The sequence below is a fragment of the Myotis lucifugus genome, unplaced genomic scaffold (assembly GCF_000147115.1).
Source record: "Myotis lucifugus unplaced genomic scaffold, Myoluc2.0 scaffold_157, whole genome shotgun sequence".
Classification (NCBI taxonomy): Eukaryota; Metazoa; Chordata; class Mammalia; order Chiroptera; family Vespertilionidae; genus Myotis; species Myotis lucifugus.
In genome coordinates this window covers 2,029,903-2,048,993 of record NW_005871205.1, presented here as the reverse complement: position 1 = coordinate 2,048,993, position 19,091 = coordinate 2,029,903, and the positions used below count along the sequence as shown (strand labels likewise).

At 38.2% G+C, this 19,091-nt stretch overlaps 1 protein-coding gene across 1 annotated transcript in view; it reads left to right on the top strand.

Moving 5' to 3' along the window:
- Positions 1 to 19,091, top strand: part of NUFIP2 (NUFIP2, FMR1 interacting protein 2) — a 30,591-nt gene that overhangs the window by 1,533 nt on the left and 9,967 nt on the right. Inside the window, exons 2-3 of the mRNA XM_006095544.3 lie at positions 4,296 to 6,020; positions 17,596 to 17,628. Of these exons, the coding sequence (XP_006095606.1) occupies positions 4,296 to 6,020; positions 17,596 to 17,628 (1,758 nt within the window). The remainder of the gene's footprint in view (positions 1 to 4,295; positions 6,021 to 17,595; positions 17,629 to 19,091) is intronic.

Here is a 19,091-nt window from a genome sequence, read left to right as displayed (position 1 = left end):
CCCCACGGGGACCCCGCTCCTTGGTTCACGAGTTTCTTTACCCCTGGATTCTCGTCTCCTGCCAGGTTCGCTCCGGATTCCGGCTTCGGCAGGTCTTCGGCTTGGGACCTTTCCTTCTCGCAGCTTGTTTTTTTACAATAAAAGTTGCTTGATCAGTCTTCCTCCCCACGTTTCTCTCTTGGGCTTGGGTAGCATTTTTGAAGAGAGAATGGAAAACGTTTGATTGTAAGGGGGGGGGGGGGGAGAGGGCAAGTTTCTTTCGTCCGTGAGGTGGGTTCGCTACCATATTGCCTCGGACGAGGTTTTTTTCCACAGCGAAAGGAGAGGTGTTTTCCTACGTTCAAACCGATATTGACCCCCAAACTCTTCGTTTTTAGCAGACGTTAAATTGAGGGTAAAAGTAGTTATTGTAGAAAATATTGGAGAAGGGATGAAGTTTAAAAGTTTATGGCCACGCAGATTTTTAAAAATAAGGGTTCTTTGTACATTGAAATGAAGGGAACGGAAAGAGAATGAACGTTAAACCCAGCATGTCAAATGTGATACATGCCCTTACTGACATGGAGACGTCATTTTCCATTTTGGGGGGTGGTAGGGACTGACGGTGTGCAGTGGAAATGAACATAAAAATGTGTTTCATCTTAAGGATTTGAAACAGTTTAGAAACTAAGAAACTGTACAACACTAAGGTTTTTTTTTTAACGTTACAGTCAACTTAAAGGTGATAAAATCTTGCCTTTTTGTAGTTGCTTGGAAGAGAAGGTAGAATTATGAAGAGTATTTTGTCAGCCAGATATAGACCCCTGCAGGACTCTCCCCATAGAAGCAGGCCCTGCACCATTCAAACGGGCACCCTTCAAATTAGTGTGTCTTCTTCCAGGGAGGCATACGGAGGGGAAACGAGGCTGAGCTAAACATGAACAATTTGGGAGGAGCAGTTTTTCATGCACGGCCTGGTCACAGTATACTGTTGCTTCAGCATGCATAATGCTGATCTAATAAGAAAAGTTATGATTTTTGAACTGTATCTGCAATGTGTAGAGATGGGCTTTTATGACTCACAGACCTATAAAGAGGAATGGTTTTTCTTTATCCAGAAGAGGGCGCAAAAGAGGGCCAAATGTGCCCACTAATTTCAGTTTCCAATCCAAAGCTGGATTTATCAGGACTCAAGTTTTGCTGAGTCCCTCTGAAGTAGAGTTAGATGCTTTAGCATGGCAACCCTGAATAATAAAAGCACTAGAAGGAGAGGGGTTTTTCCTCAATAATTTTAGTGTTTACATTTTTTTAAATACCTAAATTAAAAAAAAAAAATTCTCTCTGGCAAACTTTTTGCATACCAACAAGGTTAACACGGGAAATTTTTTAAATAGTTAAATGAGAAAAAAATTTTCTGTCATTAAAACTTGGAGGTGGAAGCATAGTAACTTCTTTTAACTGGTGATTTCTGATATCAGAGGCACTAAATATTAGTAATCTAGTTCGCTTAAAAGTCTTGGATTTGGTCCAACTTGGTTTGGACATTGGATTTTTTTGATGTTTAAGACTGCTTACCTTTGAGATCTAGCAAGTTATAATTAATGGGCCCAAGGGTAGAACTCTTTTAAAAATATATATATTTTATTGATTTTTTTTTACAGAGAGGAAGGGAGAGGAGAGGGATAGAGAGTTAGAAACATCGATCAGCTGCCTCCTGCGCACCCCCCACTGGGGATGTGCCCGCAACCAAGGTACATGCCCTTGACCGGAATCAAACCTGGGACCTTTCAGTCCACAGGCCTACACTGTATCCACTGAGCCAAACAGTTAGGGCAAGGGTAGAAGTCTTTGTTAGCCTATTAGAATATTAAATGCTATGTGTAATTCTCCTTTGGTCTAGAGTTGTGGACAGCTAAACTTACATCTGTTAAAAATATTGAGACTCTACTTTCCTAAAACACAAAACAAAAAAAAACATTTAAAAAACATTCTAAGTAGTGATCTCTTCTTTACTGTTTTATAGTTAGACTTTTTACACTAAGTTTGACTTGATTGGATAATACAGCTTTTTCAGCAGCCAAGAAATAAAATATAACTCCAGAAGTTAAGAACTTCTATAGAATATATTATCATTGTACAAGTTTTGTGCCACTCTTAGGAAATGATTATGTCTTAAGTATGTTTTCTTGGAAGAAAATGCCTTTATGTGCTCATTTTAGTATTCCCACCCTTTTCTCTGATGTAGAACATGTAAAAGTAAGCCCTGTTGGGAATCTTCCAAGACTGTCCTATTAAAAAATCAAGTTCTTTTAAAACAATGGTTCCCCAATTTTTTTTTTAATCTTAGTATTCCTTATATAGTCCAACTGTGGTTCTTGAAAGTCTACCATCTTGAACAATTTGGTTCTCAACCAATGGTCACACAAAAAAATGTCCCTGTTGTGGACAAAACTTCAGTTTTCTATCGGACAACCCTTTCTTGCTGATACCTCAGCATGACAAAAAGCGTCTCTCAGGCAACAAACAAAGGAGAGAATGCTTTTGTTGCTGGTGGAATCTACAGATTAGCACAATTTTAAAACAAAGGCCATCAAGACTGCTAATGTTGCTAAGGATGTGAAAGTGCTCACAAAACAATTACAGGCAATTGAGTAGGTAGAAAAACTTGTTGATTGGATAAACTGGTGATGGCATTTTATAAGGCTAGTTAGGGGATGGTTCAGTAAATTTAAGGAGCGTTTATAGATTAAACAGTACATTAAACATGTACTGTATATAAGAAAGGTTAATAATGGAATCATTTGGGGGTCTGGAACAGATTAATTCAATTTACATTATTTCTAATGGGAAAAAATGATTTGGTTTTCAAACAAATCGCTTCTCGAACAGCCTTCCGAATGAATTAAATTCAAGAAATGAGGTTCCACTACTTTTTTTTTTTTTTTTAAGAGAGAGGAGGGTAGAGGGGGAGAGAGAAACATCAATGAGAAACATTGATCTGCTGCCTCCCGCACGCACGCACTCCCTATTTGGGATGGAGCCTACAACCCAGGCATGTGCCTTGACCACGAATTCAACTGTGAACTCTTGGTGCATGAGAAGATGCTCAATCCACTGAGCAACACTGGCTGGGCTGTACTCTTAAAATATGCAAAGAGCTTTTAATGTGGGCTGTATCTGTTGATATTATATTAGAAATTAAAATTTCAAAACCTAAGGAATATAAAAGCTCATGTGCCTTCAAAGACTAAAGGCCCAAAAGAATGAATGAAAGTGACAAAGGCAAATTATTTGGTATTCCTGTTGGAGGCCCACCCTTTGCCCCCTGTAAAGTTGCTTTAAATGTGTATATATGTATCCTATTATGTATCCGTTTCTAATGACTTGACCTCAAGATGTTTTGGAAACATTTTTTAGAAAGGTAGACAACTAATATCACTATTTTGCTAGTAAGGAAATGGGAAAAGTTGGACTCAGTTGAATCACCTATAGTAATAAATTGCTTATGGCAGTTGGAGGTCTTAAACTCAAATACCATTCTTTTAAAAACTAGTTATCTTTCATTGTAGTTTTGATTGTATTTTCTTATTGCTTCATTTGTGTAGGGCAGTATGACATAGTGATAGAAATGTTCCATATAGACTGGAGTTCATTCAGTTTTCCAGTTCTTCCACTTTGTGACTTGGGCAAGTTACTTAATTTATCTGAGACTGTTTACCCAAATGTAAAAATGAAGAAAATATATAAGTGTTTTGGTTTTATACTAAAAGTATGATTTAATATCTGGGGAATGTAAAGATGAATTTAACTACTTTGAAAAAAGTTCACAGGTGTTAGATTTTTGTTTGACAGAATGCAATAGAAACTGTTTATGGTCACCACCAATCAATTATAGTTTCATAGAAATAGAGCCTTCAATGTCCCTATAATATTTAAAATTGCTGTATCAGTATAATGATTTTGCCCAAAGGGTAGCTCTGCTCTTAATTATAAAGGAAATTTTATAACAGTTTTGTGAGAATGATGGGGAGGTTGAGTATGTTAGGTGAGAAGTATTAGTAGAAAACTGCTGAAGTCATGTTCTTTCTGAACTCGGACTTTGGTTTGAATTCCTGCTTAGTCCTATCTCTTAGTTGACTTCCTAATCTGTAAAATGGGGTTGACAAGTGTCTTTTCAGAGACCTGTGAAATAACATATAAAACTAAAGCTCACAACATAGTGTCTAGCATACAGTAAATAAATATTCCTTAAATGTTAAGTACTACTGTAATTTGTATATTATAATTTTTAAAAACCTTTTTTTCCCCCTCCCTAGGATATGGTGAACTAAATGGTAATGCTGGAGAAAGAGAAATACCTTTAAAGAACCTGGGTTCTGATGAAGCTACCAACCCTATTTCCAGGGTCCTCAATGGCAACCAACAAATTGTAGACACTAACCTGAAGCCGACTATAAAGTCCAGCACCTTTGGGAAAGCAGGAATTAAAACTAGGAATTTCATTCAGAAAAACAGTATGGACAAAAAGAATGGCAAGTCATATGAAAGTAAATCTGGAGAGAACCAGTCTGTAGATAAGAGTGATACTATAACAATTCCAAATGGTGTTGTAACAAATAATTCTGGCTATATTACTAATGGTTATATGGGCAAAGGAGCAGATAACGATGGTAGTGGATCTGAGAGCGGATATACCACTCCTAAAAAAAGGAAAGCTAGGCGCAACAGTGCCAAGGGTTGTGAAAACCTTAATTTAGTGCAGGACAAAATAATGCAACAAGAGACTAGTGTCCCAACTTTAAAACAGGGACTTGAAACTTTCAAGCCTGACTACAGTGAACAAAAGGGAAATCGAGTAGATGGTTCTAAGCCCATTTGGAAGTATGAAACTGGGCCTGGAGGAATGAGTCGAGGAAAACCTGCTGTGGGTGATATGCTGCGGAAAAGTTCTGATATTAAACCTGGTGTGAGCAGCAAAAAGTTTGATGATCGGCCTAAAGGAAAGCATGCTTCTGCTGTTGCCTCCAAAGAGGACTCGTGGACCCTATTTAAACCACCCCCAGTTTTTCCAGTGGACAATAGCAGTGCTAAAATAGTTCCTAAAATAAGTTATGCAAGTAAAGTTAAGGAAAACCTCAACAAAACTGTACAGAACTCTTCTGTGTCACCATCTTCATCTTCATCCTCTTCATCATCTGCTGGGGAAAATCAGACCCAATCTTCAAGTCGGTTATCCCAGGTTCCTATGTCAGCGCTGAAATCTGTTACTTCTGCCAACTTTTCTAATGGGCCTGTTTTAGCAGGAACTGATGCAAGTGTGTATTCTCCAGGGGGTCAGCCACTGCTAACTACTGCTGCTAATAGTATGACACTCATCTCTGCTGCGATTGATCCAGTTCTCCAGGACAAGAGTCTGACTTCAGCAGCTGTTGAACAAATTACAACTAGCCTTTTTATCTACCCTTCAAATATGCAAACTGTGCTGGTGAGCACAGCTCAAGTGGATCTACCCTCTCAGACTGATCAGCAAAACCTGGGGGATATCTTCCAGAATCAGTGGGGTTTATCATTTATAAATGAGCCCAGTGCTGGCCCTGAGACTGTTACTGGGAAGTCATCAGATCATAAAGTGATGGAGGTGACATTTCAAGGGGAATATCCTGCCACTTTGGTTTCACAGGGTGCTGAAATAATCCCCTCAGGAACTGAGCATCCTGTGTTTCCCAAGGCTTATGAGCTGGAAAAACGGACTAGTCCTCAAGTTCTGGGCAGCATTCTAAAATCTGGGACTACTAATGAGAGTGGAGCCTTATCCTTGGAGCCCAGTCATATAGGTGACCTGCAAAAAGCAGACACCAGTAGTCAAGGTGCTTTAGTGTTTCTCTCAAAGGACTACGAGGTAGAAAATCAAAATCCTCTGGCGTCTCCTACGAACACTTTGTTAGGCTCCGCCAAAGAACAGAGATACCAGAGAGGCCTAGAAAGGAATGATAGCTGGGGTTCTTTTGACCTGAGGGCTGCTATTGTATATCACACTAAAGGTAACTCATTTGTTTCCTATACAAAGATTCTTATTGGTCAATGTAATATATATTTATTAGCTGTTGTATGAAGGGTGAATTTTATAAGTTGCTATGAGAGTCTTTAAGAATTTTAGAACTTAGGTGATTGTAATGTGGATAAACAGCTGAAAAACTAATTCAGGGTGTTTGGAAATAGTACAGTTCAAGTTTAGAAGAAATGTTCACTTTTCCAACTTAAGTTCTTTAAATAATTTTTTTGAACAGATGTTCCCGCTCCTTTGCTTTTTACATCATATACTTCTTTATTAGTGAGCTTATTTGATAGTTGTAGTTTGCTTAAAATTAGTATGAATAATGGGTGCTGAATGGTAACTAGAAAATAATTTAGACAAATTACAATGGTAAGCACAGTTAGCATTGTAGGGACCAGGCTCCTCAGAGGCTGTACTTTTCGTAGCCCATGTTAAAAAGGAACCAGATATCTTTCAAGTATCATGCTAATTTTCTTAGGATATGGCTTGTGTCTTAAAAATTTGATTTATGGCATAGATTTATTTAAATCCACAAAGCAACTGAGGTTTAATGAAGTTTACAACCTCAGTACTTTTAAGAACAGTAGGTTTCAGTCTTCCACCCTTCATCCCTCATCCCACCCCCAAGAAAATGCATACCCATGCATGCATGCATGCACACACCTAATATATACTGCTCGTTCCCATTAAAAAAATTTTTTTAGTTGATTTATTTTCCAATCTTTGTTGACATATAATGTTAGTTTCATGTACATCTGCTTTAAAAAAATTTTTTTTATTGATTTCAGAGAGGAAGGGAGAGGGGAAGATAGAAATATCAACGATGCCTCCTGCACACCCCCTACTGGGGATCGAGCCCACACAGGGCGTATGCCCTTGTCTGGAATTGAACCCAGGACCTTTCAGTCCGCAGGCTGATGCTCTATCCTCTGAGCCAAACCAGCTAGGGCTACATTTCCTTTTTTAAAAAAATATATTTTATTGATTTTTTTACAGAGAGGAAGGGAGAGGGATAGAGAGTTAGAAACATTGATTCAGCTGCCTCCTTGCACACTCCCCACTGGGTAGGTGCCCGCAACCAAGGCACATGCCCCTGACCGGAATCGAACCTGGGACCCTTCAGTCCGCAGGCTGACGCTCTATCCACTGAGCCAAACCGGTTAGGGCAAGAGTTCACATCTTAAGTGAACCCAAGTCTAAGCAGTTAGTCACTGACAGAACCAAGAGTTGGACCCATAATTTTTGCCTTTTCTGTATTCATCTATACATTCTTCTATTCATCCATTCAATCAACAAACATTTACTGAACGTAGCTAACCATCATTTTGAGGTACTTTAACATTTTACTTAAAGGAAGTATTTTGAACTTGGCTGGTGTGACCCAGTGGTTGGGTGTCATCTCATGGACCAAGAGGTCCCTGGTTCAATTCCCGGTCAGGGCACATGCCTGGGTTGTGGGCTCAATCTACAGTAAGGGGTGTGCAGGAGGCAGCCGATCAATGTGTCACACTCATTGATGTTTCTCTCTCTCTCTCTCTCTCTCTCTCTCTCTCTCTCTTTCTCTCTCTCTCCCTCTCCCTCTCCCTCCCTCCCTCCCTCCCTTCCTCTCTCTTCCTCTCTGAAATCAATAAAAAATACATATATTTTTTAAAAGAAGTATTTTGAAAATCCAATCATACCCCAAATTTCCGCAGCACACAGTGCAGTTGCTCCTGCCTTCTAGAAACTGCAGCTGCTCTTACTGCATTAACTGTGCTCTCTGTTCTCATTGTTGAGTGACACAGACATTCATGGAATGGAAAGTTCTAGTTTCAACATTTTCTTTTCTCTACTGCACCCTCACTCTATGTGTGCTCATCCAGTCTCTTGGTTGGAAATGTCTTCCATATATTGACTTTCAGACTTATATTGAGGGCCCTAACTTTGAACCTCCATGCTCCAAATGCATGTATTCAACTCTCTACTGCCAAGATATTGACTAAGTGACTTAAATTTAACATGTTCAAAGCAGAGCTCTTAATCTGTCCCTCCACCCCCAATCTGGTCTTTCTTCACATTCTCTATCTCAGCATGGCACCCAAATTATAGGTGCCATTCTTCATTTCTGCCTTTCCCTCATCTTCAAAACGAATTCCCAAACTATAGACTTTCCTCCATCATCCTGTACCAACTCCATCACACTGAACCCCTCATCTCCCACACGAACTCTTGTTGGGGCAGCCAACAGGATCACTAGGCTTGCTTTCTTGCTGCTCTGCAATTCAATCCCCACACAGCCACCAAGGTTTATTTAAAATGTAAATCAGAAGTGGGGTTACTGGGTCAAATGGCAATTCCATATTTAAATTTTTAGAAGAAACTCCATAATGGCTGCTCCAATCTGCATTCCCACCTTCCCTTTTCTCTGCATCCTTGCCAGCATTGTCATTTGTTGATTTGTTGATGGTAGCTATTCTGACAACTGTGAGTTGATAACTCATTGTTGTTTTATGCACCTCTTATGTTCATAGCAGCATGATTTACAATAGCAAAGGTCTGGAAACAGCCCAAGTGCCCATCAATAGATGAGTGGATAAAAAAGCTGTGGTACATTTACACCATGGAATACTATGCAGCAGTAACAAAGAAGAATCTCTTACCCTTTGAGATGGGATGGAGGGACTTGGAGAGTATTACGCTAAGCAAAATAAACCAGTCAGAGAAAGACAAGTATCACATAATTTCACTCATGTGTGGAATCTAAGTAACAAAATAAACTGTTGAACAAAATACATCCAGAAACATAGAAGCATGGAGCAGACTGTCGAATCTCAGAGGGAAGGTGGGGGTGCATGGGTGGGTGGGAAGAGCTACATTTCCTTTTTTAAAAAATGTTTTTATTGATTTTAGAGAGGAAGGGAGAGAGAGATTGGTAGGCTGCCTCCTGCATGCCCCTCATTGGGGATTGAGCCAGCAATCCAGACACATGCCCTGACCTGGAATCGAACTCTTGGTTTATCGACTGACTAGAGGCCCGTTGCACAAAGAGATTTGTGCAATAGGTCTTCTCTTCCCCTGGCTGCCAGCACCGGTTTTCCTCCGGCACCCAGGACCCAGGCCTTTGCTCCTCTGGCTGGAGCCTTCAGACTTCGCTCCGCCGCTTCTCGCCTACGTATGCAAATTAACCGCCATTTCTGTTGGGTTAATTTGCATACTCTCCTGATTGGCTGGTGAGTGCAGCAGAGGAACGGTCAATTTACATGTTTGTCTATTATTAGGTAATATGCTCAACCACTGAGCCACAGTGGCCAGGGCACATTTCCATTTTTACTGACTCATTTAGGCAGCCATGTACCAACTGCCGGGTCAGAGCAGCATATACAGGGGGATGTGGTAATTAGCATGTTCTCCCTGGAAGAATCACTGGCTCAGAGATGAATAACAAAGCTATTTATATGACTTAAGCAAGTTATTCAGTCTGCATATCTTTCCTTATCTGCAAATGGAAGACATTTAATGACATAAACACATGTCCTTTTTCTGTTTTTCTTCCTTTAAAAAAATGGGAGCAAGTAGAATTGCCTTATAAGAGTTTAGAAGTAGAAATCTTGGCAGGTAAAATGATCTCTCTTCACTTTTCTTCAGCACTGCTCTTTGGAAGTAAATACAAGTTAACTAGCCCTGGTTAGGTAGCTCATTTGATTAGAGTTTTGACCTGATATACCAAGGCGGTATTCCTGGTCAGGGCACATAGAAGAAGCAACCAATAAATACATGGATGAGTGGAACAACAAAGCGATATTTCTCTTTCCCTTCCTCCCTCTCTCTCAAATCAATTTAATAAGTTAACCAGGAGCTGTATGTTTTTAGGAAAGTCAAGGGAAAAAATATGTTCAGTTTCTTAAGATGTGGTTAATTATAAGTTAAATTCTGCCAGGGGAGTTAATGTGTTTTTAGTGTTATTTTCTGTGCCATCTGCCCTTTTTAGAGACCATTACTGGGAAAATCTACCTAAGTATTTTGTACTGGTGGTCATTGTGTGAGGCTGAGAGGATATCTGGTTATGTTATCTCCCATAACTTGCAAAAGATTCTGGGATAAGTTGTTTCATTAGGTGTTTAGTTGGTGGGTTTGTGTGATTTTTGTTATAGAGAACTGCAGGCCTTTTAAAATGCGGGTTTTAACTCCTATTTATTTCTAGGTATTCGTATTTTCCCTATAGATAGGCTAACTGAATATGAAATTAATGGTATTTAGATAAACTAAATGTCCCTATATGGATGCAGTTATATTTAGTTTAGCTGGTGTTATTGAAAGATTTGCTTTAGTAAAGTAGGCAGTTTTGATTTTTGTAGTTGGACATTATTGAGATTAAATTGGTAAAGACTGTTTTCCCCCCTATAATGATAAGCAATATTCTGTTCAATTAGATCCCAAAGTGGCAGGTTCTTTGAATTCCTGCCAATATTTTTTTTATTGCTTTTAGATAGCGGAAGTGAGGGGGGAAAGGGGAAGGGAGAAAGAGAGAGAGAACCATTGATGTTTCCATTGGTTGCTTCACACACACACCAGATAGGGACCAAGCCTGCAACTGAGGAACTGAGGAATGTGCCCTTGACTGGCAATCAAACCCAAGACCCTTTGGTGTGCAGGCCAGTCCTCTAACCACTGAGAAAACCGGCCAGGGTGAGCATCTGTATTATTTTCTTGGTCCTTTAATGTAGTCTTCAAATGCTCAAAAGTAGTCTAGTACTAAGTGAGTTGAAGTTAGGCTTAGAATTGGAAGTTTTGTGTATACCTCCTAACTTTAAAAATAAGCCCTTCAACAACTTTATTTGCAAGTAGTAGGTAGGAGGGTGCCTTATGTCAATTCAGTAGTAATGATACATGTTTTAGATTTATTACTTGCAGCCTTAGAAGTACTTCCGATTATTAAAAATCTGAATGCTTAGTACAGATGAGGATATTTATATGAGGATACATTAAGACATAAAGGGATTGATGGGAATTCTCGTTTGGGGGATTTTTCCTTTAATTTTTTACATATGTTAACTTTTTAAAAGAAATAAGACTGCTAATTTTTGTATTATCTGGGGGCATATAGTACTATTACATAGCAGTACCAGTATTTAAGGTGAGAGGTATGTCCTCTTTTCCTTTTTATCTAAAGTGATACTCGAGGCAAAATTTTAATGAAGTGATATCCCTTTTTTTAAATGTTTTAAACTTTTTATTGAGTTAAGAGAGGGAGAGGAAGAGGGAGAGAGAAAGTTGAACATCTATGATGAGAGAGAGCCTTCTGCATGCCCCCCCACCAGAGATGGAGCCTGCAACCCAGGCATGTGCCCTTGACCAGAATCAAACCTGGGACCCTTCAGTCCGCAGGCGGACGCCCCATCCACTGAGCCAAACCAGCTAGGGCTGAAGTGATGTCTTTTTAAATTAATTATGAAAGTTTAAGTATACACAAACATGGAGTCAATATAATGAACTCCAGTGTACCCAGCATCTAGTTTGGACATTTAAAAAAGCATTGTCATTCTTGTTTCAACTATCTACCTTCACACTTTTTTTGATAGGGGTTTTTAAAAGCAAATTCCAGGTATAACATTTTATTAAATACTTTGAGTATGTTAGAGTATCAACCTTTAATGAACATACATCTGTTGTCTCCTTCAAAGTAGTTACTCAGAATTCTTAGTTTCGCAGAATTCTTTGATTTGTTGCCAATGGCTTATAACATTAGATCCTAGCTTTCTAAGGTGAATTTTATATATATATAATGTTTTTTATTTCAGAGAGGGAGGGAGAGAGACATCAGTGATGAGAGAGAATCTTTTTTTAAAAAATATATATCTTTATTGATTTCAGAGAGGAAGGGAGAGGGAAAGAGAGATAGAAACATCAATAATGAGAAAGAATCATTGATTGGCTGCCTCCTGCATATCCCCCACTGGGGATAAAGCCCGAAACCCAGGCATGTGCCCTTGGCTGGAATCGAACCTGGGACCCTTCAGTCCGCGGGCTGATGCTCTATCCACTGAGCCAAACCAGCCAGGGTGAGAGAGAATCTTTGATTGGCTGCCTCCTACACGCCCACACAGGGGATTGAGCCTGCAACCCAGGCAATATGCCCTGACTGGAAATTGAACCAAGATCTGAGGGTTCATAGGTCAACACTCAATCACTGAGCTATTGCGGCCGGGCCTAACGCAAATCTTTGGTTTTGAAATGGTCTAAGTCATTTGAAGCCAAGTCTGTTGAAATATGGTAGATGGATGTGAGATGTGTGTTTGGTCAGTGTTAATTTAAACCAGATTGATTTCTTTTACCTGGCTAAGAATGCACTGAAGGATATCAAGCATTTAAAATGCTGTTTTTCTTTTTTTTCCCTCTGTCATACTTTTCTGTACTACTCTTTGCCACTGTTTTCTCTACTACTGAGGAGTTGTGCAATAATTTGTGTGTGTGTTTTCCCTTATGATGTACCTACCCTAGGCAAAGCACTTTGCTTAGTTATGGAAGACTTTGACAGGGTATTTTCCTTTAAAGAATTTAATCAAGTAGAGGAGAAAACAATAAGTTTATATGGTAAGATTTTAAATGTCATAAGAAGGATACAAATAGCTAGGAGATTTTAGTGGAGGAAGAGAATTTAATGGAGTGAAAGTAGAAAGAGTAAATGTATGATATGTTTTCATGGAGGCAATGGCTTTAAACTGGGTTTTGATAGGTAACATTTTTGATATGGAAATACAGAAAAGAGGAAGATAAAGAATACAAAAGTTGGAAGAGAATCATGAGTAAATGTAAATATTAGACTGGATCCATCCAGTTAGGATGTGCTGAGTGGCTCTAAAAGAGAAGGAAGGTAAGTTTTCATTTGAATGTCAGGAAGATAGACTGGTGGAATGGAAGTAATTTAAATGACAGAAGACAGATACTTGGGCAAATCATTTATCATTTTTAAGCGTGGGTTTCCTGATTTTTATTTGTTTGGTCTGTTAATGGAAAAAACACATTCAAATCTGCAAAGAATTCTTGTGAGTTTATTTGAGCCAAACTGTCCACAATTGCCGGGAAGCAGAATCTCAATTGGGATAATGCTCCTCGAGAATGGCGGTTTTTTCACCTTGTTTTATGCATTACAATCAAAGGAGACATAAGTGGGTTACAAGAAATCCATTGGTGGTAAATTAGGGAGGTGGGAGAATAGCAAAGCTGGGAAACCTCTGGGATTAGATAAAAAGAAAAATAAGACACATGCCTCTTTTACATAGGTGGGTACAGGATAGTTAATAGTCAACTATATTAAAATGATAACAATAACGGAATTTGTGGTCTCCCTCTTGCCCTGAGGGGTCCAGAGAAAGGGAGTTACAAGTTACCCTGACATTCCAGTGATAATGTTATCATAGGTGTAAAAGACAACAGACAGGCTTAGTTAAGGTAAAGATTGACTTTTGTTAGGGAAGAATCTAGCCTAGGACATGACTACCTGCCATAAACTGCTTTTAGTTAAAAAGTTTTAATTTCAGACCATCCTTTGTGGTTACTTTAGGTCTCTAGAGTTTGTAAGGCCACCATACAGGCCTTCCCTGAGCTAGTCAGGTTAGCATGTGGCCCCTTTTTGTCCACAGGTCCTAACACATTATACTCAAGTGAGTTGGTATTAAGCAGTTGACTGACTTGTAGATCCGTTTTCAGAGAGATTAATGTGACACCAATTTGTAGGGTAGATTGGAAACCTTTTTTCTGGTGACTAGAAGTAGGTCCGTTAGACTCCTGGAATAGTCCAGGCAGAAAAATAACAGTTTTATTTATCTTAGAATAAATATTTTAAAGTGTTTAGGTTGGATAAGGGCAGGATTAATACTATCTACGGGATGACTATGTATACAGTTGAGACATTTGTTTACAGAAGGATCTATCTGAATATTAAGTTTTCTCCTTTTAGCACAATACTTAATAAGTATTTTCATCTTTACTGTATTTTATAGCAATTGCTCCATGATTTCTTCACAGCTAATAATCTTAGAAAATACCTTTAATATTAGAGATTATTAATATTTTAATAATAACCTTACTTTTCCCCTAATCTCATTACCTGCAGATTTGATTTTGGTTTCAGCCCTGGTTATATTGCCTAGATTTGGGGGAGGGATGTCTTTTTCTTCTCTTAGAGACATAGGCATGTATGTAACAAGTAATTAAGATGGCATAAGATCCTTTTTTCCCCAATGAATTGCCATTTTAGCATCCATACTGGGCACTTGATTTCTCATTAAGTCTGCTTTATGAGTGCAGTAATGAATTTACTTTGGTATTAGTCTGAAAGGTAGCTTGTAAGGAATTTGTAGAAGCTAAAATTTAACCCTCAGATTTTATAAGCTTAAGTTATGAAGTTGAGGGAAGTAACCAAGGGACAACTTAAGTTTTTGGGGAGTCAAACGTTATACTCAGATTTTTGACTGCACAGGGAGTTGGTGTCCCTAATCCCCATGTTGTTCCAAGGGTCAACTGTAGTTACTTTCATTCTAAAATTTGTTTGCTTTGCCCTGACTGGTTTGGCTCAGTGGATAGAGCATTGGCCTGTGGACTGAAGGGTTCCAGGTTCGATTCCAGTCAAGGGCATGAAAACAAAACAAAACAAAAAACAACAAAAAAATAAAAATTTGTTTGCTTTGTTTTAAAGTAGTATGGTTGCTACTATGACTCAAGTGTAGTCCACCTTCGCTCCTAACCCTCAAAAAAGGTTGTTATAGCATAGGTGGCTAAAATGAAAAGTTTGATTGTTACTTTTCTTCCTCAATATGTAACTAAATGTAGATTTATCTTTGCATTAAGCAAACTTACAATAATGAGCATCAAATAACCTGTATACAGAACTCAGGAATTTATTTGTTGTAAAATGTGAGATTTCTGTACTTTCACTAAAAGAAAAAATGTTGGTTGTATTGGATTAATCTTTTTGTAGTCACGTCAACCAAAGAAAGGTGTTTCTTAAGATAAGCCATTCTGAAACACAGAAATTTATAGGATAACAGTGCTATTCCTGAATGTCTGAAACTAATGGAATTATAAATTATAAATTATTTTGGAGTCATAAATATGAACACCATGACCAGAATTCCCTTTGTGACGTATCTTCTTTTTTTCCAGATTAGATTGGTTACAATTCTCTCCCCTTCTTAGGCCTCGTAGGAGAGGATGGGCATCTACCCAGCAGTTTAAAGGCAATAGCATCCAGCTAAGCTCTTGAACCAAATGACGATCAGTGCATTATTTCCCATTCTTTGTTAAATAAGAGAATTGTTATAATACTTTTAAAAAATATATATTTTTTATTGATTTTAGAGAGGAAGGGAGAAGGAGAGAGAGAGAGAGAAACATCAATGATGAGAGAGAATCATTGATTGGCTGCCTCCTGCACGGTCCCCACTGGGGATCAAGCCCGAAACCTGGGCATGTGCCCTTGACCGGAATTGAACCCGGGACCCTTCAGTCTGCAGGCCAACACTCTATCCCAGTGATGGTGAACCTATGACACGCGTCTCATTTTTTTGGTTGATTTTTCTTTGTTAAATGGCATTTAAATATATAAAATAAATATCAAAAATATGTCTTTGTTTTACTATGGTTGCAAATATCAAAAAATTTCTATATGTGACACAGCACCAGAGTTAAGTTAGGGTTTTTCAAAATGCTGACACGCCGAGCTCAAAAGGTTTGCCATCACTGCTCTATCCACTGAGCCAAACCAGTTAGGGCTGTTGTAATACTTTTAATGGGCTTTTATCTGGATAATTTGATCATTGGAATAATTAACCTATTTGTTCCAAATATTCAATTCTGGCAAATTTTCAAAAAGTACCAGTTTTTTAGAGGTGAGTTTGATTGGGACGGGGGTAGTGTGGGCAGTCAGGCAGGGAGAGTGTGATTCTCCTCCCCATGCCCTAACACCATCCATATTCATAAAACAAAAAATAATTTTTAGAATCTATGCACCTATTTTAGCCATGGAAAAGGATTATGTTGTATCGTAACTGTAATCCATGTCCAGATATATCCTATCTTAGTGAGCTCCAGTTTTGTTTTGCTTTACTATAATTGGTTGCTGATGAAAATAAAAAACAATTACACAGAATTCAGTTATAGAGCTTAAAATCACCTTTTGTCTTTTAAAAATGGTAGTTGTATGGTCACAGGAAGAGCACTTATTCCCAGTATTAGTTATAGCTCACTCCTGTTTCTAAGTAGTTTTTGTTTCTATTAATCTGCTAGTATAGTATTTTCTTTCAAGGTCCAATTCTTTTTGATTCTTGTGTAATAGTCATCTACTCTTATTTTTTTTTGTTTTGTTAATCCTCACCCAAGGATATTTTCCCATTGATCTTTTTTTTTAAAAATATATTTTATTGGTTTTTTACAGAGAGGAAGGGAGAGGGGATAGAGAGTTAGAAACATCGATGAGAGAGAAACATCGATCAGCTGCCTCCTGTACACCTCCCACTGGGGATGTGCCCGCAACCAAGGTACATGCCCTTGGCCAGAATCGAACCTGTGACCCTTCAGTCCACAGGCCGACACTCTATCCACTGAGCCAAACCGGTTAGGGCCCATTGATCTTTTTAGAAAGAGTGGAAGAGAGAGGGAAAGACAGAGAGGAACAATGACGTGACATCGATTGGTTGCCTCTTGCACAAGCCCCAACCAGGCCTGGGTCCAGGCCTGGGAGGAGCCCACAACCAAGGTACATGCCCTTGGTTGGAATCATACCCAGGATCCTTTGGTTATTTGATAACATGAGCAGGCCCACGCTCTATCCACCGAGCCAAACTGGCTAGGGCTCATCTATTCTTATTCATCAATACTTCAAATATCCCCTTGGTGAAGCTTTCTAGTATGCCTCCCAGGTAGAGCTTTTGCCTTCTTTCTGTATGTCACTAAAGTTTGGTCGTGTGTATATTTCCCTTATTGTAAGATACCAAAGTAATCACATTGTAGATAATCACATTTGAATGGAATTGGAGCAAATAAAGATTGTGTTATTAATAAATGGCTATGGATAGGCATTTTGGCCATAAGGGTTAAAATAAGTGGGTGTGGCTTAAAAAATAGAACCATTTGCTTATAGCAAAATTTAAGTAAAATTTTAATATGGCATTTTAAGCACCAAGCTTAATCACTTTAATAAATGTTTCATTGTGAAGATTTGGGGACCTTGTTGAGGGGTGATGGGTTGCCAAAAAATAACTTTTTAAAACAATAACAATGAGCTATTACAACAAATATTTTAAGCATGCTTCTACATATCTTTGCTATTTATGTAGACAAAATAGTTCTCTTAGCAGTTTGATTTTTAGATAATTAACTTTCTGTAATTAATACTTAAGGCAGTCTGAATGACATTCTTAAGAATATAGAAAAATATGAGTTGTTTTGTCTGAGCTCCATAGAACTGTGCTATTTCAACCCTACCTCCAGCCAGCAATCACCAGTGTAGGTTTTTAGAGTTCAGCATAACTTTAAAGTGCTCTGCAAAACTTAGTGTATAAAATAATTTTTTTTTTCCTTTGCAGAAATGGAATCTGTTTGGAATTTACAGAAGCAAGGTAAGAATGTTTAGGTTATCAGAAATGTTAGTACTAATCACTATTTACTATACTTTATTTTGCAATGTGAATAACATGAATAATGGCCTACCAAATAATTAAGATTTTGTATTTTGAGTTATTTGATAACTGTAGTCAGAAGGCACTCGCAACCATATCAAGACTGCTAAGGATTGGGTAACACTAAGGGAAAGAATATATTAACCCTTTGCACTCCGAACCATTCTGGACATTGGCTACCAGCTACTCGACGCTACTTTGTGGCGGAAACGTGCATTTACAGACCCTCGTATTATTTAGTATAATTTTGGAACCAAGTAACGTATTATAATGATATTGGACTTATATGAATTGAGTGACATCGAGGAATGTATATTTGCAAAAAAAACCAATATTTTATTGTTTATAATTTTGTACAGTATGATAAGTTTTGTAACACTCCCCAATATGCATTGCAGGCTGATTAGTGCATGTTTGACAGTAATAAGTGGTTTGACGCCTGCCACCAGGTGTTTTCCTGTTAGAACACACAATGCAGTCCCGTTTTCTTTGTCCCACATCGGGAATATGTAGTTTATTGTTTAATCCGACACAAAACCCGCTGACATTTCTTGTATATATCTTAGTAATTTTACGATATTTTGATTTAATTTCTTGTGCCATTTCAAGATAAAACTTCAGGGAAACATGCATGTCTCAAAAAGTTGCGTTGAAATAACTCAATTCCCCGTAATCACTAATAAACTGCAATGTCCCCTGAGAGGGGACATCCGAGTGATATGCTAGAATTCCGATGTCCCCTGAGAGGGGACAGCGGAGTGCAAAGGGTTAAGTACTCTTTATCTGCTAGGTAAAGAACATAAATATTTTCTTTTGCTCCTGATTATGAAAATAAGACAGACCATAAATATTTTTAATCTAGGAAACCAACATGAATAAGTGTTTCCACTTATGGTCAGTCTTTATCTGTACTTGTGTGGTAGCCTAAGAACTGAAATTCATAGTTCAAAAAAATATTTGCTGTTTTAGAAACCTTATTTGGGCTGTATATTTCCTGAAAAGATGGTTAGAAATTGAGAGAATAGCAAATTAGCTTCTTTCATCCCCATAAACAAGATATGAATAGCAGGAGGACAGGGACTAGATAATCCATATCTGGATTATTTAAAATTTTCATAAAATTGGAATTGGTTATCCTAATTAGTATGTGCCTTCTTTCCAAATATATTAAGATATGGTAGTTATAAAATAAAGTATAGAGAACTAGTCACTAATAGGTTTGGGCCTTCAGAACCCTGTAACTGAATTGTATCTCACTTTCAGATGAATGTGAAATTCCTGGAATTTCAGAACTTGAAGGACGTCAGATTTTCTTATGACAGATTAAGAAACTGAGGCCCAGAGAGGTTACTGTATAAGCTAGAAAGTGGCAGGACTAGAATATAGGTTTCTCTGATTTCCTA